Source organism: Bombina bombina, chromosome 4 (assembly GCF_027579735.1).
Source record: "Bombina bombina isolate aBomBom1 chromosome 4, aBomBom1.pri, whole genome shotgun sequence".
NCBI lineage: Eukaryota > Metazoa > Chordata > Amphibia > Anura > Bombinatoridae > Bombina > Bombina bombina.
The window spans coordinates 814,692,389-814,713,990 of NC_069502.1; the positions used below are offsets into that span (position 1 = coordinate 814,692,389).

Consider the following 21,602-nt stretch of genomic DNA (forward strand, 5'->3'; position numbering starts at 1 on the left):
CTGTTCTTTCTATAAACATCCTGGAACTGAGAGTGATCTTCAATGCTGTTCTGGCCTGGCCTCAGTTTGCCTCGGCCAAGTTTATCAGGTTCCATTCGGACTGGCGTGTTTTGTGTGTCCTGTAGCCACTTTGATCATATATCTTTACTTTGTTTGCCAATAGAAATTTTGGAGGCTATGTCCTCTATTGGATTGTCCATTGACTAATTTTATTCACAGTGTCTCAGAACAGCACTGACCCAGGTTCCAGTATTGCATAGAGCAGTGTAATTTGTGACAGGGTCAATCCCCTTTTCTTAGATAGCTTATCCTGCAATCCGTGAACCCCTTTGTAGTGGTCTGAGCTGGGCTGTGTATGTTCACTTAATTTAGGAATGGTATTACTGAGTGGTGGCTACAGACACATTCTCTTTATTTCAGTTCTTAATCTAAGTTTTAATACACCATTACACACATTTGCTAATATATTTTTTATTGAGTTTAGTAAAAGTTAAGTTTTATCTCTGTACCTTGTCCACCTTGTGGCATTCTCCCCACTTTGTGACATGTAACATATGTTACCTAGATTAACTACTTTGAGTGCTGAGTTACTGATAATTCTCCTTTTCCTTCCAGTATCTTTCATCAGTCAGCACCCCCCTGTCCATACATTTGTGTTATAGATATGTATGTCTATGATGATATAATTACAGATATCTAGTTATTCATTACTAATGATTTAACATTTATTGAAAGGGGTATTTAGTAGTTCCTCATTTGATCTTTCACCCCACCAATCTTTGATCCATTCTGTCAAGGTATATGTAAGGTTAATAAATATATATATTTTAATCATATATTTTAAATGAAATAATTTTTTATTATTATCACTGCTCACGCTCCTCCAAATCTTACATCAGGTAAAATACATACATCTGGAAATGAAATAAACATCAAATCTCAAAGTACCAACTTTGTAATATATATTAAATTGTCCCATTAGCATATTTTCAGTATCAAAAAAGTCCTCAGAGTATTGAAGTATCCAAGAATATCCCTGTTTGGGATATTGTCGAGAAGATTATGTCCGTTCCATTTACCTGAGGGTAGAACTTATATAGTATTCAAAGTCTATTTTTGAAGGAGTGTTTGTTTTGAGTATATAATTCCCCCCTCTTTTTTTAACATTAATATATCTTCAGTAGGGAGCAGCTGAATATAGGGGGCATAGTTTTCAAACCTTTCCATCATAATTAACAACTTTATAATAACCATAAATGAAAAAAGCTTAGATAAGCTAATAAAACAAAACATAAAACAATATGAAAAGTAACAAAACACAACTAAAAAAAAAAAAAAAAAGATAAAAGGAATAAAACTTGCACGAGTCAGTTATGTAGATCATTATATCAGCATTAAACAGTATATCCTTGTCTCATCTACAGATTGCTCACTTACTCATCCTGCTCTATGTTTGTAATTTGTATCCGAGGTTGCCTATCCTTTCCCTCCCTTCAATCCTCATCACTTTCCCCAATTGCCCCATGGTTCCCCTCCAGTATCCAATAATACCAGACCTTCTGAAATTGAGATTCTGTATCTAGTACCCATGCAGCCGACTCATACATCAGATATACCAGCTTAATTCTAGCTATTACTTCTGACCACGATGGTATTTCCGTTTTCCAATACTTAGCTATCACTATTCTTGTTGTGGTACACAATATTCTAATAAACGTGTTGATATATTTGTTCAGTGTAGGGATAGTTTCGTGTAGCAGAGCTTGAGCAGGAGTAAGCTGGATCTGCTCGCCCAAAACTGTTCTCAACAGTAAAGACAGTTTTTGCCATATTCTGCTAACCTTAGGGCATTCCCACCACATGTGGAGGTACGTTCCTCTTGCCTTACATCCCCTATAACAGAATTTTGAGCTCTCTTTTCCCATATGAGCTGTCTTTGTCGGGATCAGATACCATCTAAATGATGTTTTCAAGATATTCTCTCTTAGATCAGCACTAAGCAGACCTTTACTAGCATGATTCATCATCTCATTCCATATATCTAGCTCAAACTCTTTGCCAGTATCAGTTTCCCAATTTAACATTAGTGTAGTTTTAGACTCATTTCTAGCCTCCTGGATGGATATGTATAGTCGTGAGATTGCTCTTTTAGGTCTAGAATGTGCTATGCATAGTTGCTCAAGAGCGGACTGCTTGTTATGCGTCGTGTGTTTAGTCATGTACGTATGTATGGCTGTTGTTACCTGGAGATAGAGAAACCAATGCAGTGTAAGAGGGTCAAGTGTCTGTTGAAGCTAGGTGAATGTCATCAACTTGCCTTGGGAGTGTATATCTGCTACCATATACAACCCTTTGTTTTCCCATTTTTTAACATGGTGTTTAAACTCCTCATTGAGGATGTATTTCAAGGGGATTATCTTTGAACATAGGGGAAAGATTTTCTCTGATTTTTGTGATGGCCACTGCTGCCTAGAGAGTTGTGTAATTTTGTTTCTATAAGTGTTTTGTGTCCTAAATAGCTCGCTGCACCAGAGAATGCCATCCGGTGTCTCCTGTCCCACCAGTTCTGCCTCCAAAACAGGCCACAGAATATCTTTTTGTCTCCTACTTAATATGGAGTCTTGAGCCAGTCTCGCTGCCCTATAATAATCAAGCAGATTGGGGGCACCCACCACCCCTAGTTGTCTATGTTTATTTAAGATATGGTGTGGGATTCTCGGATGTTTATTGTTGCGTAAAAAGTTATGGATATCTCTCTGGAGTTTGATTATGTCAGGAACGTTAATCTTAGTTGGCAGAGCCCTGAACAGATATAGTATTCTGGGTAGTATTGTCATCTTAATTGCCGATAGCCTCCCGTACCAAGAAAAACCCATTGTCTTCCATTTCCTTAAGTCAGACCTAATCGTCTTAAGCATAGGGGTGTAATTGGCTTCATATAGTTTTGAGGAGTGCAACATTAATTTTATTCCTAAATATTTTAACCCTTCTGCGACCCATCTGAAGTCAAAGTTTGCTTCAATCAATTTGATAGTGTGTTTTGGGATGGACAAAGGGAGCGCCTCGCATTTGTCTGCATTAATTTTATAGCCAGATATCTGGGAGAATAGATTTATTGCTTGATATACATAAGGCAGCGAGTGCAGAGGTCTCGAGATAGTAACACGTCGTCTGCAAATAGGGTGATTTTATGGTGTATTTTCCCCACCTCTAGGCCAATTATATCAGGACAGTTGCGTATATAGGCTGCCAATGGCTCGATACATATAGCAAAGATCAAAGGTGATAGCGGGCACCCCTGTCTAGTTCCGTTAAGTATGGGTATATTTTCTGACTGATGCCCTACTGCTCTGACAAATGCCCTAGGCGTCGAATATAGTCCCTTAATAGCTGTTAAGAAATCACCCTCAAACCCCAGTGAGGTCAACAAAGCCAGCATGTATTTCCAATTGACTCGATCGAATGCCTTCTCTGCATCCAATGATAGGATCAGAGAAGGCACTCGTCGATCTCGTAGTATATCTATCACCGATATCATTCTACGGATATTGTCTGGGGCTTCCCTCTCTTTAATGAATCCTACCTGATCAGGGTGTATTATTTTGGGTAGAATATGTTTCAATCTATTGGCTAGGATTTTTGTAACTATCTTACATCCTGATTAATGAGGGAGATAGGTCGGTAGCTACTACAAAGATGAGGGTTTTTTCCCTGTTTTGGTATCGCCACTATTTTGGCCCAAAGCAGATCCTCAGGTATCTTTCCTCCCCCCATGATATGGTTAGCAAACACTACTAAATGTGGCACTAAAACTTCCCGAAACGCTTTGTAGTATTCCCCCGGGAACCCATCTGGTCCCGGGGCTTTACCGGGCTTAAGTTCTTTAATAGCCTCTATCACCTCTGCTCTCGTAATCCTAGCGTTCAATATGGCTCTATCTTCCTCTTCTATTGATATCAGAGCTGCTTTTTGTATAAAAGAAGCAAAAGCCTCTTCTGTTTTAGGGTGGTGTTGCACCTTCGTGCCTTCATATAGTTCACTGTAGAATTGAGCAAATGTGTTCACAATGTCCTGAGGGTGTGTGGTAGTTTGACCAGTAGGTGTCTGGATACATGGGATAGAAAGGGATTGATAACTATCTCTTAGTTTTTTTGCCAAATACTTGTCCGGTTTATTGGAAAAGATAAAGTAGTTTGTTTTTAATCTATTTGCAGCTTTTATAGACTGATCATTTAGTATAGATTGTAGTGTTTGTCTCTTATCCATAAGTCTATTTAATGTGGTTTTAGAATTATTAGGACATTGTGAACACATTTGCTCAATTCTACAGTGAACTATATGAAGGCACAAAGCTATTTCAGTGTTTAATTGGTTAATCATATCTTCATTTTTTTTCCTATATAGCGCTTTTTCCTTTATTAAGATACCCCTAATGACTGCTTTGTGTGCTGCCCAAGGAGTAATGGGATTTTCAGTGGAATCTACATTGATTCGCCAGTATTCTTTCAAATTGTTTAAGATCTTATCTTTAACTAGAGGGTTTTTAGTGCAAAGTGCATCATAAGACCATGTCTTTGTTCTTTTTGGATCCGAGATATCACCTAATGTGAGTACTGTTAGAGAATGATCGGACCAGACACATGGGTAAATGTCTAGGGCATGTATTGCCGGTTGCAAGATCTGACTAGTAAACACATAATCTATCTTGGAGTAGCTGTCATGAGAAGAAGAATAATAAGTAGTACCCCCACTCCCCCCATTTATCACCTGCCAGGTATCATGTAGTGTGTGTTGCTCTAACATTCATGTAATATTTTTAGCCATTGTCTTTTGTCTCTGTTTTTTTTTAGATTGCTGTGTGTCTATCCTCTTGGTCAGTGACTGGAGATCAATATTAAAGTCTCCTGCTAGAATTATCCGTACTCTAGACCAATTGGTTAGCAAGTTTGAGACCGTAGTAAAAATTGTATCTTGTTGTTCATTGGGAGCATATATATTGCACAAAAGTACTTCTACTGTCCCAATTTGACCAAGTACCAGCAGATATCTACCCTCTTTGTCAGATATAGTCTCTTTATGTGTCAATGGGATTGAGGAGTGTATTAGAATAGAGACTCCTCTCTTTTTTGCATCTAATGCTGAATGAAATTGCATAGAATAGTCACGTGCCCAATATTTGGGAATTGTGTTCTTCAGAAAGTGAGTGTCTTGGAGATAGATGATATTGGCCCTCAACCGTCTATAGTTTGACATGGCTGTCCTTCTTTTTATATCGTTGTTTAATCCTCTCTCTCGCGTTATGCAAGATCAAAACTATCTTAGGCAAAATCATCACACAAATTAGTCCTAGGTTGCATTCTATATCTACCTTTGGCAGTAGGGGCCTCGGATAACAAAATCACTCCCCAGCCCAGTGGCCATCTATTGTCTCCTGCAGAAATACCCAAACCAATCTCTCTTTCTAATTCTATCACCCTTGATTTCCTTTTCAGACTCCTACAGCTTCGTGAGATAATAGTATTTGATGAGTATGTACTGACTTTACAACATTTCGTGCATTTATGTAATAAGAACATGAACAAAAACAATAATAACTGACAATAACCAAACTGTTGCATATACAAGTGTTAGAACTAGTACAGAGGATATGTATTATGCAATCCCAACATGGATCGCCATCTTAAGAACTTACTTTATCTTGTGATCACCTTTAATGCTATCAGATGAAAAAGAAGAAATGTCACAAACAGTCCCAAGAGGGCAAAGAAAACTCCTATGAATGTTAGTTACCTAGTGGCCAAGTAACTCAGGTCTTGGCCTTCTTCTTGGTTACCGTTTTCCATTTCAATCTTTGAGGCTTTGCCCTTGACGGGGGTAACTCTGAAGAATGAGATGAGGGCTCTGTTGTAAAGTGGTTGGGTGGCTCCAGATCCAGAGATTTGCAAATATCTGGAATCTCCTCAATGGTCTTGATCGAGATCATTCTACCATTTCTCATCACATGAAGCGCAAAAGGGAAGCCCCATCTGTATGGTATATTATTTTTCCTTAGAAGAAGAGTGCGAGGCCTCAGCATATATCTTTTTTGGAGTGTTTTGATACAAAGATCTTGAAAAAATTGGATGATATTCCCTTGAAACTTGAATGTGGGGTTTTGTCTTGCCGCCAGTAGTATTTTTTCTCTATCGGGGAACCTTAAGAGCTTAATAATAACATCCCTTGGGGGTTGGTCATTTTTTGGTTTTGCTTTGAGGGCTCTGTGTGCTCTCTCAATTGGATACTCAGAATCCGTTGCCTCTCCCAGTATAGCATGGAATAGTTGCTGAAGATAATTATGAAGATCCTCTGCTCCGATTGTCTCAGGGATTCCTTTAAGACGGATATTTGACCGCCTACTCCTGTTTTCTAGGTCTTTGATCTTTTCTTCTAGTTCCAATATAGTTTGGTTGTGGGAGGTGAGAGTTTGTGAGATTGATGTAACCTCCTCTCCTATTTCCTCTGTAGCTGTTTCTAAGGAATCTACTCGGTTTCCCAGCTCTAGTATCTCTGTTTTAATGTCCTTGAGACTGTTAGTGACCGTGGCTTGAAAGCTATCCATCTTTTCCCACAGTTTTTCAAAGTTAGAAGCTATATCCTGCTTAGACACAAGGGCTTGCAGATCAGCTTTAGTTGCAGGGACTAAATCTTCAGATCCCTCCTCATTCTCAGATTCTATGTCCTCCTCCATTTCTACCAAAGCCTGATCTTGAGATTTAGGGATTTGGAGGCTTTAAAGAAGGTGTCTACCGGCAAGGATTTTAACCCCTTTTCTACTTTGGATCCTTTTCTTGCAGCCATGATGTTGGCAGTGATAGAATAGTGGCTAAAAGGCGAGCTTAGGTAAGCGATTTTACTCCTGAACAAATGTTTGCTCACGCTCACACTTGCAGAGGAAGCCTCAAGTATTAAAACATCCGTTCAGTGCTCAAAATCACAACTGCTAAATCATACGCTTCTCTCACTCACTTGGAATTCTCATTTATTTCCCCATCTCCACTGTGTCTTTCTCATCTTATGTTGTTTATTTGCGTTTTTAATCCATAGCTTTTAGGTGAGATTAAAGCTGTTTGTGATGTGCTTAATACAGTAAAAGTGCACAATCTACCTCTTGGCATCCATGTCAGGCTACATCAGCACATTTTGTTTTTAGGCAGTTATCCCATTTTAACCGTCTGCCTTTTGCTTTCCGCTGGGCACACAGAGGGTTATTTGTATAATTTGTTATCAACAGCGTAGGATTACAGGGGCACTCTCCTCTCCCCAGGGGAAATGTCCTCACTGGACGAAGTTGGGCAGGGGAGATGGGATATGACCTACTGGCAGTGAGTCCAGCAGGAAATGAAGGGGAGAGAGAGCAGCCCTACAACAATAAAATGTCCCAAAAAGAAGCAGTTCCCACTTCAACAGCACCCTCACAATGTCTCTTATATAATCACTATCAAGGTCACAGATTCAATTTTTGAGTAGATCACTGCTCCTCTGAAATCTTGCTTTGATCTAGGGAATCATATAATAAACAGTTCTCTAGCGCTTGTTGCGCACTTACATGAGCCACGTGGAGCACCGTTGTGAAGATCTCCTGGGACTGCTGCGTTTTTTTCACTCTCTGTCGCCGCAACCCCCTTCAATTTCTCCTCCCAAGGTATCCGGTCACAGCTGTTGCTGTCTCTTCTGTTTCCCCTCGGCCCTTCACAGACCGAGGGTACTCCGCGGGAGTTAGGCCGCAGTCGCCATCTGTAGTAAAGCGGGTATGTAGCTGTCAGTAGCACAACGGCTCTGTCTTGCTGTTATCGGCTCAGAGGTCCAGCCGTGCGTAGTTATCTACTCCGGAGCGGAGCCCCGACCCTCCGGAGTGCACCCTCAGGGTGCTCGCTTCAGTTAGGCAGCGGTTTAGGCCTCACACCGAATCACTCCAACCGCAGTTACCTTATAAGTTTTGATTGTTCTGCCAGTTTATCAGGTACAGGTTAGCTTGCCACTGTTAAGCGGACCCTTCGTTTTGTTTATAAATGAGTTTGTTGATAATTTTAATTCAATTATGGTGATATCAGGCTCAGGAGCTAAATCTACACACGTCTTCTCACGGCTGCTAGCTCCGCCCCCTTAATCATATATTTTAAGGTTAATAAACATATATATTCAAATCTGACTGGTCAGTAGAAAATGATTCATTTCTTTCAGACAAACTGACTTTAATCATGTTTAAACTCTCCCCCACTGAGCATGTAAAGTTATTCGAAAGGCAACATTTGCTCTTAATTGGAAGTGCAAACTCATGTTCAGCTCTTCCCCATTTAGTATGCAACATTGCATAACACTCTCTGCCCCACGCAGTGTATGAAGACAAAGTGTCTGGGGAAAAGAGCTGAAAATACAGGCATATTAAGGAAATCATGGCTGCCTGTTAAATGGCCCCTGCTGTGCAATGCTAACACTGAAATATACAAAATGTATATATTGCGTCTGGGGAGGATAACACACAGTGAAAACACATGCTTTAAATTATACTCTTGGGAACCATTGCTAAAAGACAGCATAAATAAAGATAAATACATTTTGAAAAATAAATAATAACTACATTGATAATATTGCAGATAAACATATCAAATAATGCCCCAGACTATATTGAATATATATCTGGGAGATAGATTGAAATCTGTATAGATTGAATAGCAATTGTGATAATCCCATGTTTTGATGATATATAACATGCTTTCCTATTTTCCAGATGGAGCTAAAAAAAAAAAAAAAGATAAATACAAGATACTGCATAGAAGTGAATGTGTGTGTATATGTATGTGTGTATGTATATATATATATATATATATATATATATATATATATATATATATATATATATATATATATATATATATATATATTTTGAAAGCATAAAATATCTCAACCACTGTGTTTTAAGAATATGAATAGATATTTGTGGACCTGGAAATAAATAATTAATGACACTTATTTTTGTTTCAGATCTACTCAGACAGGATTCATGTATCCAGGAAGAAATGCACAGAAATGTGAAACCTGCTATATTTGTGTGAACACAAATATAACAGATGTATAAATGCCATTAATTTAAAAAAAATAATAATGCTTTAATATAGTATAATGCTAAAGGCATACTGTGTTTCATGTCAAATTGATCAGAATAAATAATGTGATATAATACAGTACATATAAACATAAAACTTATTGATGTAAGGAAATTATGACAGTTATTACATAGTTTGAAGAAATATTTTTTTTTCACTGCTAGAAATGTTTAAATGTATTGCTGTGTTGTGTGTCTGCTGCCACCCGGTGTTATGATGCGAGAATTGCAGCCAAGAGATGATTGGTTGTTGCAAGGTTGCATCTCCTTGACAACATACATTCACAAAGTGAACCAATCAGCAGGGACAAGCACGAGGGCCAATCCGAGACAAGGTTTCCGCTTGGGCGTTTCCAAACTCACCATTGATTGAAAAACTTATATAAGCTTAATGCAAGATAGAGAAAACACAGATTTCTGCTGGGCTAAACTTGTAACTGGTTCCTGTTGGGCGTTGAATACCATTTACTCAAGCAAAGCTGATCTATTCTTCTCATTGACTTCAAATTATACTTATTGGTATTTTCTGAGGTGAAAATATTCCAATCAAGGAATATTGGATATCGATTTGGTACTCTTTTTGGTAATGTATTAAGAAATTGTAGTTAAGCAGATTTAAAGAAGCAGTTTGTATTTCAAGTTAGTATTTCATAAGCCTGTCTAGTGTTAAAAGTTTATTTTTGTATGCTAAGGAATTCATTTAAAGCATTTGTCCACTGTAAGAATACATGTACTTTAGTACCCTAATCAGAATTGTATTGCTGAAGAATAGTAGCTGTGATATTTTAGTCTCATTGTGTTAATTTTGAATGAAAGGATATTGTAAATCAGGCTAGCTTTAAAGATAAACTTTTATGAGCTTGGTAAAAAAGTATAGACTGTCCTATTGTTTAAATTAGCGCTGTTAGAATTGTATTGCTTGGGTATTTAGCTGTTAAAGATCTTAAAATCTCATTGTACTAACAGGGTGAACTTTTACTGTGAATAAGATAGATTTTTATGAATGTTGCATAGCCTATTTGAACGGTTTTAAACACATATAGTGTCGACTCATATTCTAATTCTCACAAATATTTATGTATCAACATGTTCATAGTTATTTACTAATAATAAAGAATTCAGATATTTTATATTAATTTCGTTGTCTTAGTAGAAGTATATTGGTTGTGGGTTCAGTCTAAAGAAAGATTGTTAAATATATTCCCTGCCATATACTCACACATTGTTTGGAGAATACTGCTAAGATTTTTATAAATATACTGACAATTCGGACAACATAACTTCAGTAGCCTACATCATTCATCAGGGAGGAACGAGGAGTTCTTTAGCGATGGCAGAAGTAACCAAGATAATTCAGTGGGCGGAGGCCCATTCTTGCTACCTGTCAGCGATCCACATCCCAGGGGTGGACAACTGGGAAGTGGACTTTCTGAGCAGACAGACCTTTCTACCGGGGGAGTGGGAACTCCATCCGGAAGTGTTCTCCAGCCTGATTCTCAAATGGGGTCAGCCGGAGTTGGATCTCATGGCATCTCGACAGAATGCCAAGCTCCCGAGATAAGGGTTGAGGTCCAGGGACCCCCAGGCGGAACTGATAGATGCCCTGGCGGTTCCTTGGAACTTCATTCTAGCATACCTGTTTCCTCCGTTTGCTCTTCTTCCTTAGGTAATTGCTCGAATCAAACAGGAGAGGGCTTCAGTGATCCTCATAGCACTGGCCTCGCAGAATTTGGTATGCAGATCTGGTGGAGATGGCTTCTCTGCCACCTTGGAGACTTCCGTTGAGGAAGGACCTTCTGATGACACTAATATTATTCTCCTCCCTCCCATGTGGGAATCTTAAGTGATATGATTGGATGGAGGTGTGTCTCAATTAACCAGTAAGAGTGAGTCTGTTTCTATAAGAAATGGGGATTTACACTCCAGTTTTATTCAGCTTTGACAACGGCAGGAGGCCAAAACACGTCAGCTGTTTTCTGATAAACTCTTTTTGCTACATATGTGTTATTAGCTTTTATTTTTACTAATAAATTGCAGTTTCTTTCATGTAATTGGCAAGAGTCCATGAGCTAGTGACATATGGGATATACAATCCTACCAGGAGGGGCAAAGTTTCCCAAACCTCAAAATGCCTATAAATACACCCCTCACCACACCCACAATTCAGTTTTACAAACTTTGCCTCCTATGGAGGTGGTGAAGTAAGTTTGTGCTAAGATTTCTACGTTGATATGCGCTTCTCAGCATTGTTGAAGCCCGATTCCTCTCAGAGTACAGCGAATGACAGAGGGATGTGAAGGGAGTATCACTTATTGAATACGATGATTTCCCTAACGGGGGTCTATTTCATGGGTTCTCTGTTATCGGTCATAGAGATTCATCTCCTACCTCCCTTTTCAGATCGACGATATACTCTCAATTTACCATTGCCTCTACTAATAACTGTTTTAGTACTGGTTTAGCTATCTGCTATATGTGGATGGGTGTCTTTTGGTAAGTATGTTTTTTATTACTTAAGACACCTCCGCTATGGTTTGGCACTTTATGCATTTATATAAAGTTCTAAATATATGTATTGTACTTATATTTGCCATGAGTCAGGTTCATGTATTTCCTTCTGCAGACTGTCAGTTTCATATTTGGGGAATATAAACATCTTTTAAAAATGAAATTTATTTCTTACCTGGGGTTTAGTCTTTTTTTCAATTGACTACTTCTTACAAATTGCGGGCAGTATTAGACCCGCGGGTGCGACAAATGCTAAACTTTATTGCGTCATTTTTGGCGCAAAGATTTTTTTGCCGCGAAAGAGTACGTCTATGATGCAAGTTCGTCATTTCCGGCGTCATACTTGACGCCGAGACCTTTCACACGGTTGCGTCATTAGTGACGCGAGTATGTCATTTCCGGTTATTTTTTGGCGCCAAAAGAGTTTAGTTACGCTGTGCGTCATACTTGGCGCCAAACTTTTTCATTATTTCAATACCCCATTGATGTTTGCCTCTTGATTTTTTCAATATCAGAGGGCTATGCTATTTGCATTTTTTCCCATTCCTGAAACTGTCATATAAGGAAATAGATAATTTTGCTTTATATGTTGTTTTTTCTCTTACATTTTGCAAGATGTCTCACTTTGATCCTGCCTCAGAAGCTTCTGCTTGAACATTACTGCCTGACATCGGTTCTACCAAAGCTAAGTCATTAGTTATAAAATTGTAGAAATTATATCGCCGAATGTCATTTGTAATAATTGTTTTGATAAACTTTTACTTGCAGATAATGTGTCCATCAGTAATAGTACATTGCCAGTTGCAGTTCCTTCAACTTCTAATGTGCATAATATACCTGTAAATTTTAAAGAATTTATTTCTGATTCTATTCTGAAGGCTTTGTCTGCATTTCCACCTTCAAATAAATGTAATAGGTCTTTTTAAAACTTCTCATTTAGTTGCTGAAATTTCAAATGACCAACAATATGATAATTTATCCTCTTCTGATAAGGATCTATCTAATTCAGAAGATCCTCCTCAGACATTGACACTGACAAATCTACTTATTTATTTAAAATTGAGTACATGCATTCTTTATTAAATGAAGTGTTAATTACTTTTGGATATTGAGGTAACCAGTCCTCTTGACGTTAAGTCTAATAAACGTTTTAATGCTGTTTTTAAACCTCCTGTGGTTTCTCCAGGGGTTTTCCTATTCCTGAGGCTATTTCTGATATGATTTCTAAGGAATGGAATAAGACAGGTACTTCTTTTTATTCCTTCTTCAAGGTTTAAAAATTGTATCCTTTGCCAGCAAAATCTATAGAGTTTTGGGAAAAGATCCCCAAAGTTGATGGGGCTATTTCTACTCTTGCTAAACGTACCACTATTCCTATGGAAGATAGTACTTCCTTTAAGGATCCTTTAGATAGGAAGCTTGAATCTTATCTAAGGAAGGCCTATTTATATTCAGGTCATCTTCTCAGACCTGCAATTTCTTTGGCTGATGTTGCGGTGGCATCAACTTTCTGGTTGGAGAATTTAGCGCAACAAGAATTGGATTCTGACATATCTAGCATTATTCGCTTACTGCAGCATGCTAATCATTTTATTTGTGATGTTAGATCCATGTCTTTAGCTATATTAGCTAGAAGAGCTTTGTGGCTTAAATCTGGGAATGCTGATATGACATCTAAATCTCGATTACTATCTCTTTCATTCCAAGGTAATAATTTATTTGGTTCTCAGTTGGATTCTATTATTTCAACTGTTACTGGGGGAAAGGGAGTTTTTTTCTGCCTCAGGATAAAAAACCCTAAGGGTAAATCTAAGGCTTCTAACCGTTTTCGTTCCTTTTGTCAGAATAAGGAACAAAAACTTAATCCTCCCCACAAGGAATCTGCCTCCAATTGGAAGCCTTCTTCAAATTGGAATAAATCCAAGCCTTTTAGGAAACCAAAGTCAGCCCCTAAGTCCGCATGAAGGTGCGGTCCTCATTCCATCTCAGCTGGTAGGGGGCAGATTAAGGTTTTTCAGGGATATTTGGATAAATTCTGTTCAAAATCAATGGATTCAGAGCATTGTCTCTCTAGGGTATTGAATAGGATTCAGAGTAAGACCTCCTTTGAGAAGATTTTTTTTTCTCTCACGTATCCCAGTAAATCCAGTAAAAGCTCAGGCTTTCCTGAAGTGTGTTTCAGACCTGGAGTCTTCAGGGGTAATCATGCCAGTTCCTCTTCTGGAACAAGGTTTGGGGTTTTATTCAAATCTATTCATTGTCCCAAAGAAGGAAAATTTATTCAGACCAGTTTTGGATCTGAAAAATTTGAATCGTTATGTTAGAGTACCAACTTTCAAGATGGTGACTATAAGGACTATTCTGCCTTTTGTTCAGCGAGGACATTATATGTCCACAATAGACTTGCAGGATGCATACCTTCATATTCCGATTCATCCAGAACATTATCAGTTTCTGAGATTCTCTTTTCTAGACAAGCATTACCAATTTGTTGCTCTTCCATTTGGCCTAGCAACCGCTCCAAGAATCTTTTCAAAGGTTCTAGGTGTCCTACTCTCTGTAATCAGAGAACAGGGTATTGCGGTGTTTCCTTATTTGGATGTTATCTTGGTACTAGCTCAGTCTTTACGTACTGCAGAATCTCACACAAATCAACTTGTGTTGTTTCTTCGGAAACATGGTTGGAGGATCTATTTACCAAATAGTTTCTTGATTCCTCAGACAAGGGTCACCTTTTTAGGCTTCCAGATAGATTCAGTGTCCATGACTCTGTCTCTAACAGACAAGAGACGTTTAAAATTGGCTGCAGCCTGCCGGCACCTTCTGTCTCAGTCATGCCCTTCAGTGGCTATGTGCATGGTAGTTTTAGGTCTCATGACTGCAGCATCGGACGCGATCCCCTTTGCTTGTTTTCACATGAGACCTCTTCAGCTTTGTATGCTGAATCAATGGTGCAGGGATTATACAAAGATATCACAAATAATATCCTTAAATCCCAATGTACGACACTCTCTGACATGGTGGATAGATCACCATCATTTAGTTCAAGGGGCTTCTTTTTTTCGGCCAACCTGGACTGTGATCACAACAGATGCGAGTCTTTCAGGTTGGGGAGCTGTTTGAGGATCTCTGACAGCACAAGGGGTTTGGAAATTTCAAGAGGCGAGATTTCCAATAAATATTTTAGAACTCTGTGCAATTCTCAGAGCTCTTCAGTTTTGGCCTCTGTTAAAGAGAGAACCGTTCATTTGTTTTGACAGACATTTTCACAACAGTGGCAATCATCGGGGTGGGACTCAGTCTCCAAGCTATGAAGAAGTATCTCGAATATTTGTTTGGGCGGAATCCAGCTCCTGTCTAATCTCTGCGGTGCATATCCCAGGTGTAGACAATTGGGAAGCGGATTATCTCAGCCGCCAGACTTTACATCCAGGGGAGTGGTCTCTCCATCCAGATGTTTTTTCTCAGATTGTTCAGATATGGGGTCTTCCAGAGATAGATCTCATGGCCTCTCATCTAAGCAAGAAACTTCCCACATACCTATCCAGGTCCAGGGATGTTCAGGCGAAAGCAGTGGATGCGCTGATACTTTCTTGGTGTTTTCATCTTGCTTATATCTTACCGCCTCTAGTTCTCCTTCCAAGAGTGATTTCCAAAATCATCAAGGAACAATCATTTGTGTTGCTGGTAGCGCCAGCATGGCCACACAGGTTTTGGTATGCGGAACTGGTTCAGATGTCCAGTTGCCCGCCTTGGCCACTTCCGTTACGGCCAGACCTACTATCTCAAGGTCCGTTTTTCCATCAGGATCTCAAATCATTAAATTTGAAGGTATGGAAATTGAACGCTTAGTACTAAGTCATAGAGGTTTCTCTGGCTCAGTGATTGATACTATGTTTCAAGCTCGTAAATCAGTCTCTAGGAAAATTTATTATAGAGTTTGGAAGACTTACATTTCATGGTGTTCTTCTCATAAATTCTCCTCGCATTCTTTTAGAATTCCTAGAATTTTTCAGTTTCTTCAGGATGGTTTGGATAAGGTTTTGTCTGCAAGTTACTTGAAAGGACAAATCTCCGCTCTTTCTGTTTTATTTCACAGAAAGATTGCTATACTTCCTGATATACACTGTTTTGTACAGGCTTTAGTTCTTATTAAGCCTGTCATTAAATAAATTTCTCCTCCTTGGAGTCTTAATTTGGTTCTGAAGGCTTTACAGGCCTATGCATTCTTTGGACATTTAACCACTTTCTTGGAAAGTGTTGTTCTTTTTGGCTATCTCTTCTGCTAGAAGAGTTTCTGAGCTATCTGCTCTTTCTTGTGAATCTTTCTGATTTTTCATCAGGATAAGGCGGTTTTGCGGACTTCATTTGAATTTTTACCTAAGGTTGTGAATTCTAACAACATTAGTAGAGAAATTGTTGTCCCTTCCTTGTGTCCTAATCCTAAGAATCCTTTGGTAAGATCCTTACATTCTTTGGATGTGGTGAGAGCTTTGAAATATTATGTTGAAGCTACTAAAGATTTCAAGAAGACTTCTAGTCTATTTATTATATTTTCTGGTCCTAGGAAAGGTCAGAAGGCCTCTGCTATTTCCTTGGCCTCTTGGTTAAAGCTTTTTGATTCATCAAGCTTATTTGGAGTCGGGTCGAGCCCCGCCTCAGAGAATTTTAGCTCATTCTACTAGATCAGTCTTCACTTCGTGGGCTTTTAAGAATGAAGCTTCAGTTGATCAGATTTGCAAAGCAGCGACTTGGTCCTCTTTGTATACATTTACTAAATTGTACCGTTTTTATATATTTGCTTCTTCGGAAGCAGTTTTTGGTAGAAAAGTTCTTCAGGCAGCTGTTTCAGTTTGATTCTTCTGCTTTTGATTTGAGTTTTTTTCTTTCAAAATTGAAAATAAACTATTTTTTTGGGTTGTGGATTAATTTTTTCAGCAGTATATGGCTGTTTTTATTTTATTCCCTCCCTCTCTAGTGACTCTTGAGTGGAAGACTCCACATCTTGGGTATTGATGTCCCATATGTCACTAGCTCGTGGACTCTTGCCAATTACATGAAAGAAAACATAATTTATGTAAGAACTTACCTGATAAATTAATTTCTTTCATATTGGCAAGAGTCCATGAGGCCCACCCGTTTTATGGTGGTTATGATTTTTTGTATAAAGCACAATTATTTCCAAATTTCCTTTGTTGATGCTTTCTACTCCTTTCTTTATCACCCCACTGCTTGGCTATTCGTTAAACTGAATTGTGGGTGTGGTGAGGGGTGTATTTATAGGCATTTTGAGGTTTGGGAAACTTTGCCCCTCCTGGTAGGATTGTATATCCCATATGTCACTAGCTCATGGACTCTTGCCAATATGAAAGAAATGAATTTATCAGTTAAGTTCTTACATAAATTATGTTTTTCTATATTTGTGCTCCGCTTCAAAATCCTTTAACATTATTAGACAGCGGGACACAAGCCTCCTCAGAGGATTATGGCTCATTCTACGAGAGCAGTGATGTCCTCTTGGGTCTTCGAAAATGAGGCCTCTATGGATCAGATTTGTAGGGCGGCTACCTGGTCCTCCTTACATTCTTTTTCCTAAATTTTTTATGCATTTTTGCTTTTGTTAAAGCAGCTTTCAGGAGAAAGGGTTTTGCAGGTTGTGGTGCCCTCAGATTGGGGCTGCCTCTCCTTTTTGGCTTCCCCTTAGCATTCAGAGTCCTCTGAAGTGCGGGTATAATTTCCCACAAGTAAGGAATGCAGCTGTGGACTCTCCCTGTACAGAAGGAAAGGACATTTTCTGGTAAGCATAATTTGTTATTCCTATCTAACTCGCTTTATTGCTTGACACCTGTATTTACTGTTGTGCTAATGTCATTTATATGGAATGTTTCTTACTGATGTGAAGAAGGCTGAGGCATATTTAACTTGTATTACACAATTTTTCACATTTTGTTTCTCTTGCAAAATGTATCGAGTCCATGGATTCATCCATACTTGTGGGATATTCTCCTTCCTAAAAGGAAGTGGCAAAGAGAGCACCCTCAGCAGAGCTGTCTATATAGCTCCTCCCTTAGCTACACCCCCCAGTCATTCTCTTTGCCTACTCTAAGTACTAGGAAGGGTAAAGTGAGTGTCGTGACAAAAATGCTTCTTCGGAGGCTATTTTTGGGAGAAAGGTTCTACAAGCAGTGGTGCCTTCCGTTTAAGGTACCTGTCTTGTCCCTCCCTTCATCCGTGTCCTAAAGCTTTGGTATTGGTATCCCACAAGTATGGATGAATCCGTGGACTCGATACATCTTGCAAGAGAAAACAGAATTTATGCTTACCTGATAAATTCCTTTCTCTTGCGATGTATCGAGTCCACGGCCCGCCCTGTCTATTTAAGACAGGTAGTATATTTTTATTTAAAAAACTTCAGTCACCTCTGCACCCTATAGTTTCTTCTTTTTCTTCCTAGCCTTCGGTCGAATGACTGGGGGGTGGAGCTAAGGGAGGAGCTATATAGACATATCTGCTGTGGGTGCTCTCTTTGCCACTTCCTGTTAGGAAGGAGAATATCCCACAAGTATGGATGAATCCGTGGACTCGATACATCGCAAGAGAAAGAAATTTATCAGGTAAGCATAAATTCTGTTTTTAAACATTTTTTTAAAAAACAGAAATGTATTTATTCTTTTTTTCCAGGTGAAAATTATGCTAAGATTTCATGTAACATGGAACAAACAGAAGATCAGTGGCTAAGAAATATGCCAGAACCATCAGAGCAGGAAATATGTGACAATATAGGTATAGGTGAGTGTATGTGTGACATGTCTGAGGGATGCAGGGTGCAGGTGAGTGTACATGGAGATTTGTCACAGATTGATATCCTTTTCGTTTAGCTGTATTGGGATCTTTAAGCCTTTTCAGCTAAATAATCCTCATCATCTATATGATATAACAGAATTGCCTGAGTAATACAGTTGGCTGGGAAGCTGCTAATTATCCCAGAAGGTGTAGTTGACACGTGAGTGAGATTCTTCTCTCAGATGAAGATTTTATATATTGCTTAAATATACTACACCACCTCACCTAGAAGCTATTTTCTTTGTTTTTGATGTTCTAGAGTCATTTTTGTTTTAAACACAAGCAGTAGTTATAAAGATTAGTTTATGGACTGAAATAATTGTATTGCTAAAAGACTCTGTGAACACAATTTTAAAAGGACATGATACATTAGGTAGCAAAAGAACATTCATTTTAAAAACATCATTCATTTTAATTTAGTTCGGTCTTTGTCTAAGTGTGAATTCTTAGAAACAGTCCGTAATGTCCAGTAAACTGTCCTTAAAGTGATGATAAATCCTAGCGTTTGTGAAACACTAGGATTTACCATTGGAACAAATAAAGGGGACTTTCATTCATGAAGTATAAAAAACTTTCCCTCTCAGCCAAATAGGGGAAATAGCGTTCTGATGGTGGGCTGCCTTTAGCAGCTGAGAATGGCAAACACTTGGAACAAATAAAGGAGCTTTCATCATGAAGTATTTTATACTTCATGAATGAAAGTCCCCTGTATTTATTCCAATGGCAAATACTAGTGTTTCACAAATGCTAGCATTTGCCATCACTTTAAGCCTTATCATGAAAGCTGTGAAAGGTCTAGTTGTCACAGTGTCTTCTACAAGTGTAGGGGACTGACTTAATCAGAACAGTTTATATGTTCTCATGATAAAATAATTATGTAATTAATAACATTTCTCCCATTGTGTTTCTTATTGACAGGTAAATTCACAAACTGCAGTAATCCTAGTCATGATCAGAGTGCAGATTGTGGGAAATATTTTCTTAAGAAATCACATCTTTTCAAACATCTACAAATGTATACAGGAGGAAAAGGATTTTCATGTTCTGGCTGTGGGAAATGTTTTAATAAGAAATCAAATCTTATTACCCATCAGAAAATTCATACAGGGGAGAAAGCATTTTCATGTGCTGACTGCGGAAAATGTTTTACTGTGAAATCAACGCTTCTTGCGCATCAGAAAACTCATACAGGAGAGAAAAGTTTTTCATGTTCTGACTGTGGGAAATGTTTTACTCAGATAGCAAATCTTATTAGGCATCAGACAATTCATACAGGAGAGAAAGCATTTTCATGTTCTGACTGTGGAAAATGTTTTACTCTGAAACAAACTCTTAGTAGGCATCAGAAAATTCATACAGGGGAGAAAGGATTTTCATGCTCTGACTGTGGGAAATGCTTTACTCAGAAATCAAATCTTATTATGCATCAGAAAATTCATACAGAAGAGAAAGCATTTTCATGTTCTGACTGTGGAAAATGTTTTACTCTGAAATCAACTCTTCTTAAGCATCAGAAAACTCATACAGGAGAGAAAAGATTTTCATGCTCTGACTGTGGGAAATGTTTTACTCAGAAATCAAATCTTATTATGCATCAGAAAACTCATACAGGGGAGAAAGAATTTTCATGTTCTAATTGTGGGAAATGTTTTAATCGGAAATCAACTCTTATTGCACATCAGACAATTCATACAGGGGGCAAAGGATTTTAATGTTCTGACTGTGGAAAATATTTTACTTGGAAAGTAACTCTCTTTTTAGGTATCAGAAAACTCATATTAAAAGAAATCGGAGCTTAACCTCCTAAGTGCAGAGGGTGGCATGTAGTTGTCAATAACACAATACCAAGTGCTGATGATGACTGCATGTGACCCCCTGGGGCGTGCGGTTTTGGAGCTGTTTGAGGCCCCTTCTGCACCTCAAGCGTGTATGAGGTGACCCCAGGGTGGATTTGATTTAAATCAAATTGATTTAACTAATAATTTAAATCACTAGTCAGTAAGACTGATTTAAATAATGGTTTTAATTTTTAGACTAGTACGTTTTCAGATTATTTTTTCCAGTTATACTGAAATTACTTATTTGGTTATATATCATTAGCTATGCATAGATAGATAAATCATTGAAATTTAATGAAATTATTTGGAGGTGAACTATCTTCGGTTTAATTGGTTAATCGTTAATCTTTGATCAACTTTTCACCTGTTTTTTTTTTTGTTTTTTTTTTAAAGGAGAAATTTTTTTATATTAATAATAACAATAGAAATAGCTTTATTTAACTAAAACAATAACATTATTTTTCCTTTTTAATGCTTGACCCTCCCTCCTCACACTTTGGTCCTTGTGCAGATCTATTCCGCTCCAAACAAGCTTCTATTCAGTGAGCTTCTTAAAACTTTATATGGGTTGATTCTGTGTACATAGATTTGCAGGGCACCAATGGCATTAAAGGAAAGAAAGTCAAAATTAAACGTTCATGATTCAGAAAGAACATGCAATTTTTAACAATTTTCTAATTGACTTCACTTCTGTAATTTGCTTTGTTCTCTTGGTATCCATTGTTAAAAAGCATGCATAGGTAGGCTCACTCAGATGCAATGCACTACTGTGAGCTAGCTGCTTGTCACTGTCTCGCCCATTATATTCAGATAGCTCTCCTTCAACAAAGGATTACAAGAGAAGGAAGTAAATCTGAAAATTGTATGTTCTCTCTGAAACACAAGTTATCTTTCCTGATTATGTCCCTTTAAGGTCTATTTATCAACTCTGTATGTTAATGTTATAACATTTTGCTGGGAAGAAAGAGCATGTTATTTCTGCAGACACAAATTCATGTGCACTGCTATTTCTTCAACAAAGAATGAAGCACATTAGACACTAGACATAAATTGGAATGTTGTTTAAAATTGTATTCTCTACCTGAAGAAATTTTATGGGTTTAGTGTCCCTTTAAGAAAAAAATTCTCACTGTATTGTTTACAACCTTGTTTATTTAAAATGTAATAAAATATGAATTTTTTTCACCTTTTGTTGCAGATTTCTCTACCATGATATAGATAAAATAATGGTATAGTTTGAAACTGCTGGGTCTGCTAAAACAAAACAAAAA

The 21,602-nt window shown here is 38.0% G+C and overlaps 1 protein-coding gene across 1 annotated transcript in view; it reads left to right on the forward strand.

Annotated features, from left to right (window-relative positions):
* The window catches only part of LOC128655617 (oocyte zinc finger protein XlCOF6.1-like), a 47,597-nt gene extending 27,061 nt beyond the window's left edge, over positions 1-20,536 (forward strand). Inside the window, exons 5-6 of the mRNA XM_053709209.1 lie at positions 18,332-18,439; positions 19,412-20,536. Of these exons, the coding sequence (XP_053565184.1) occupies positions 18,332-18,439; positions 19,412-20,205 (902 nt within the window). The 3' untranslated portion in view covers positions 20,206-20,536. The remainder of the gene's footprint in view (positions 1-18,331; positions 18,440-19,411) is intronic.
* The last annotated feature ends 1,066 nt before the right edge of the window (positions 20,537-21,602 follow it).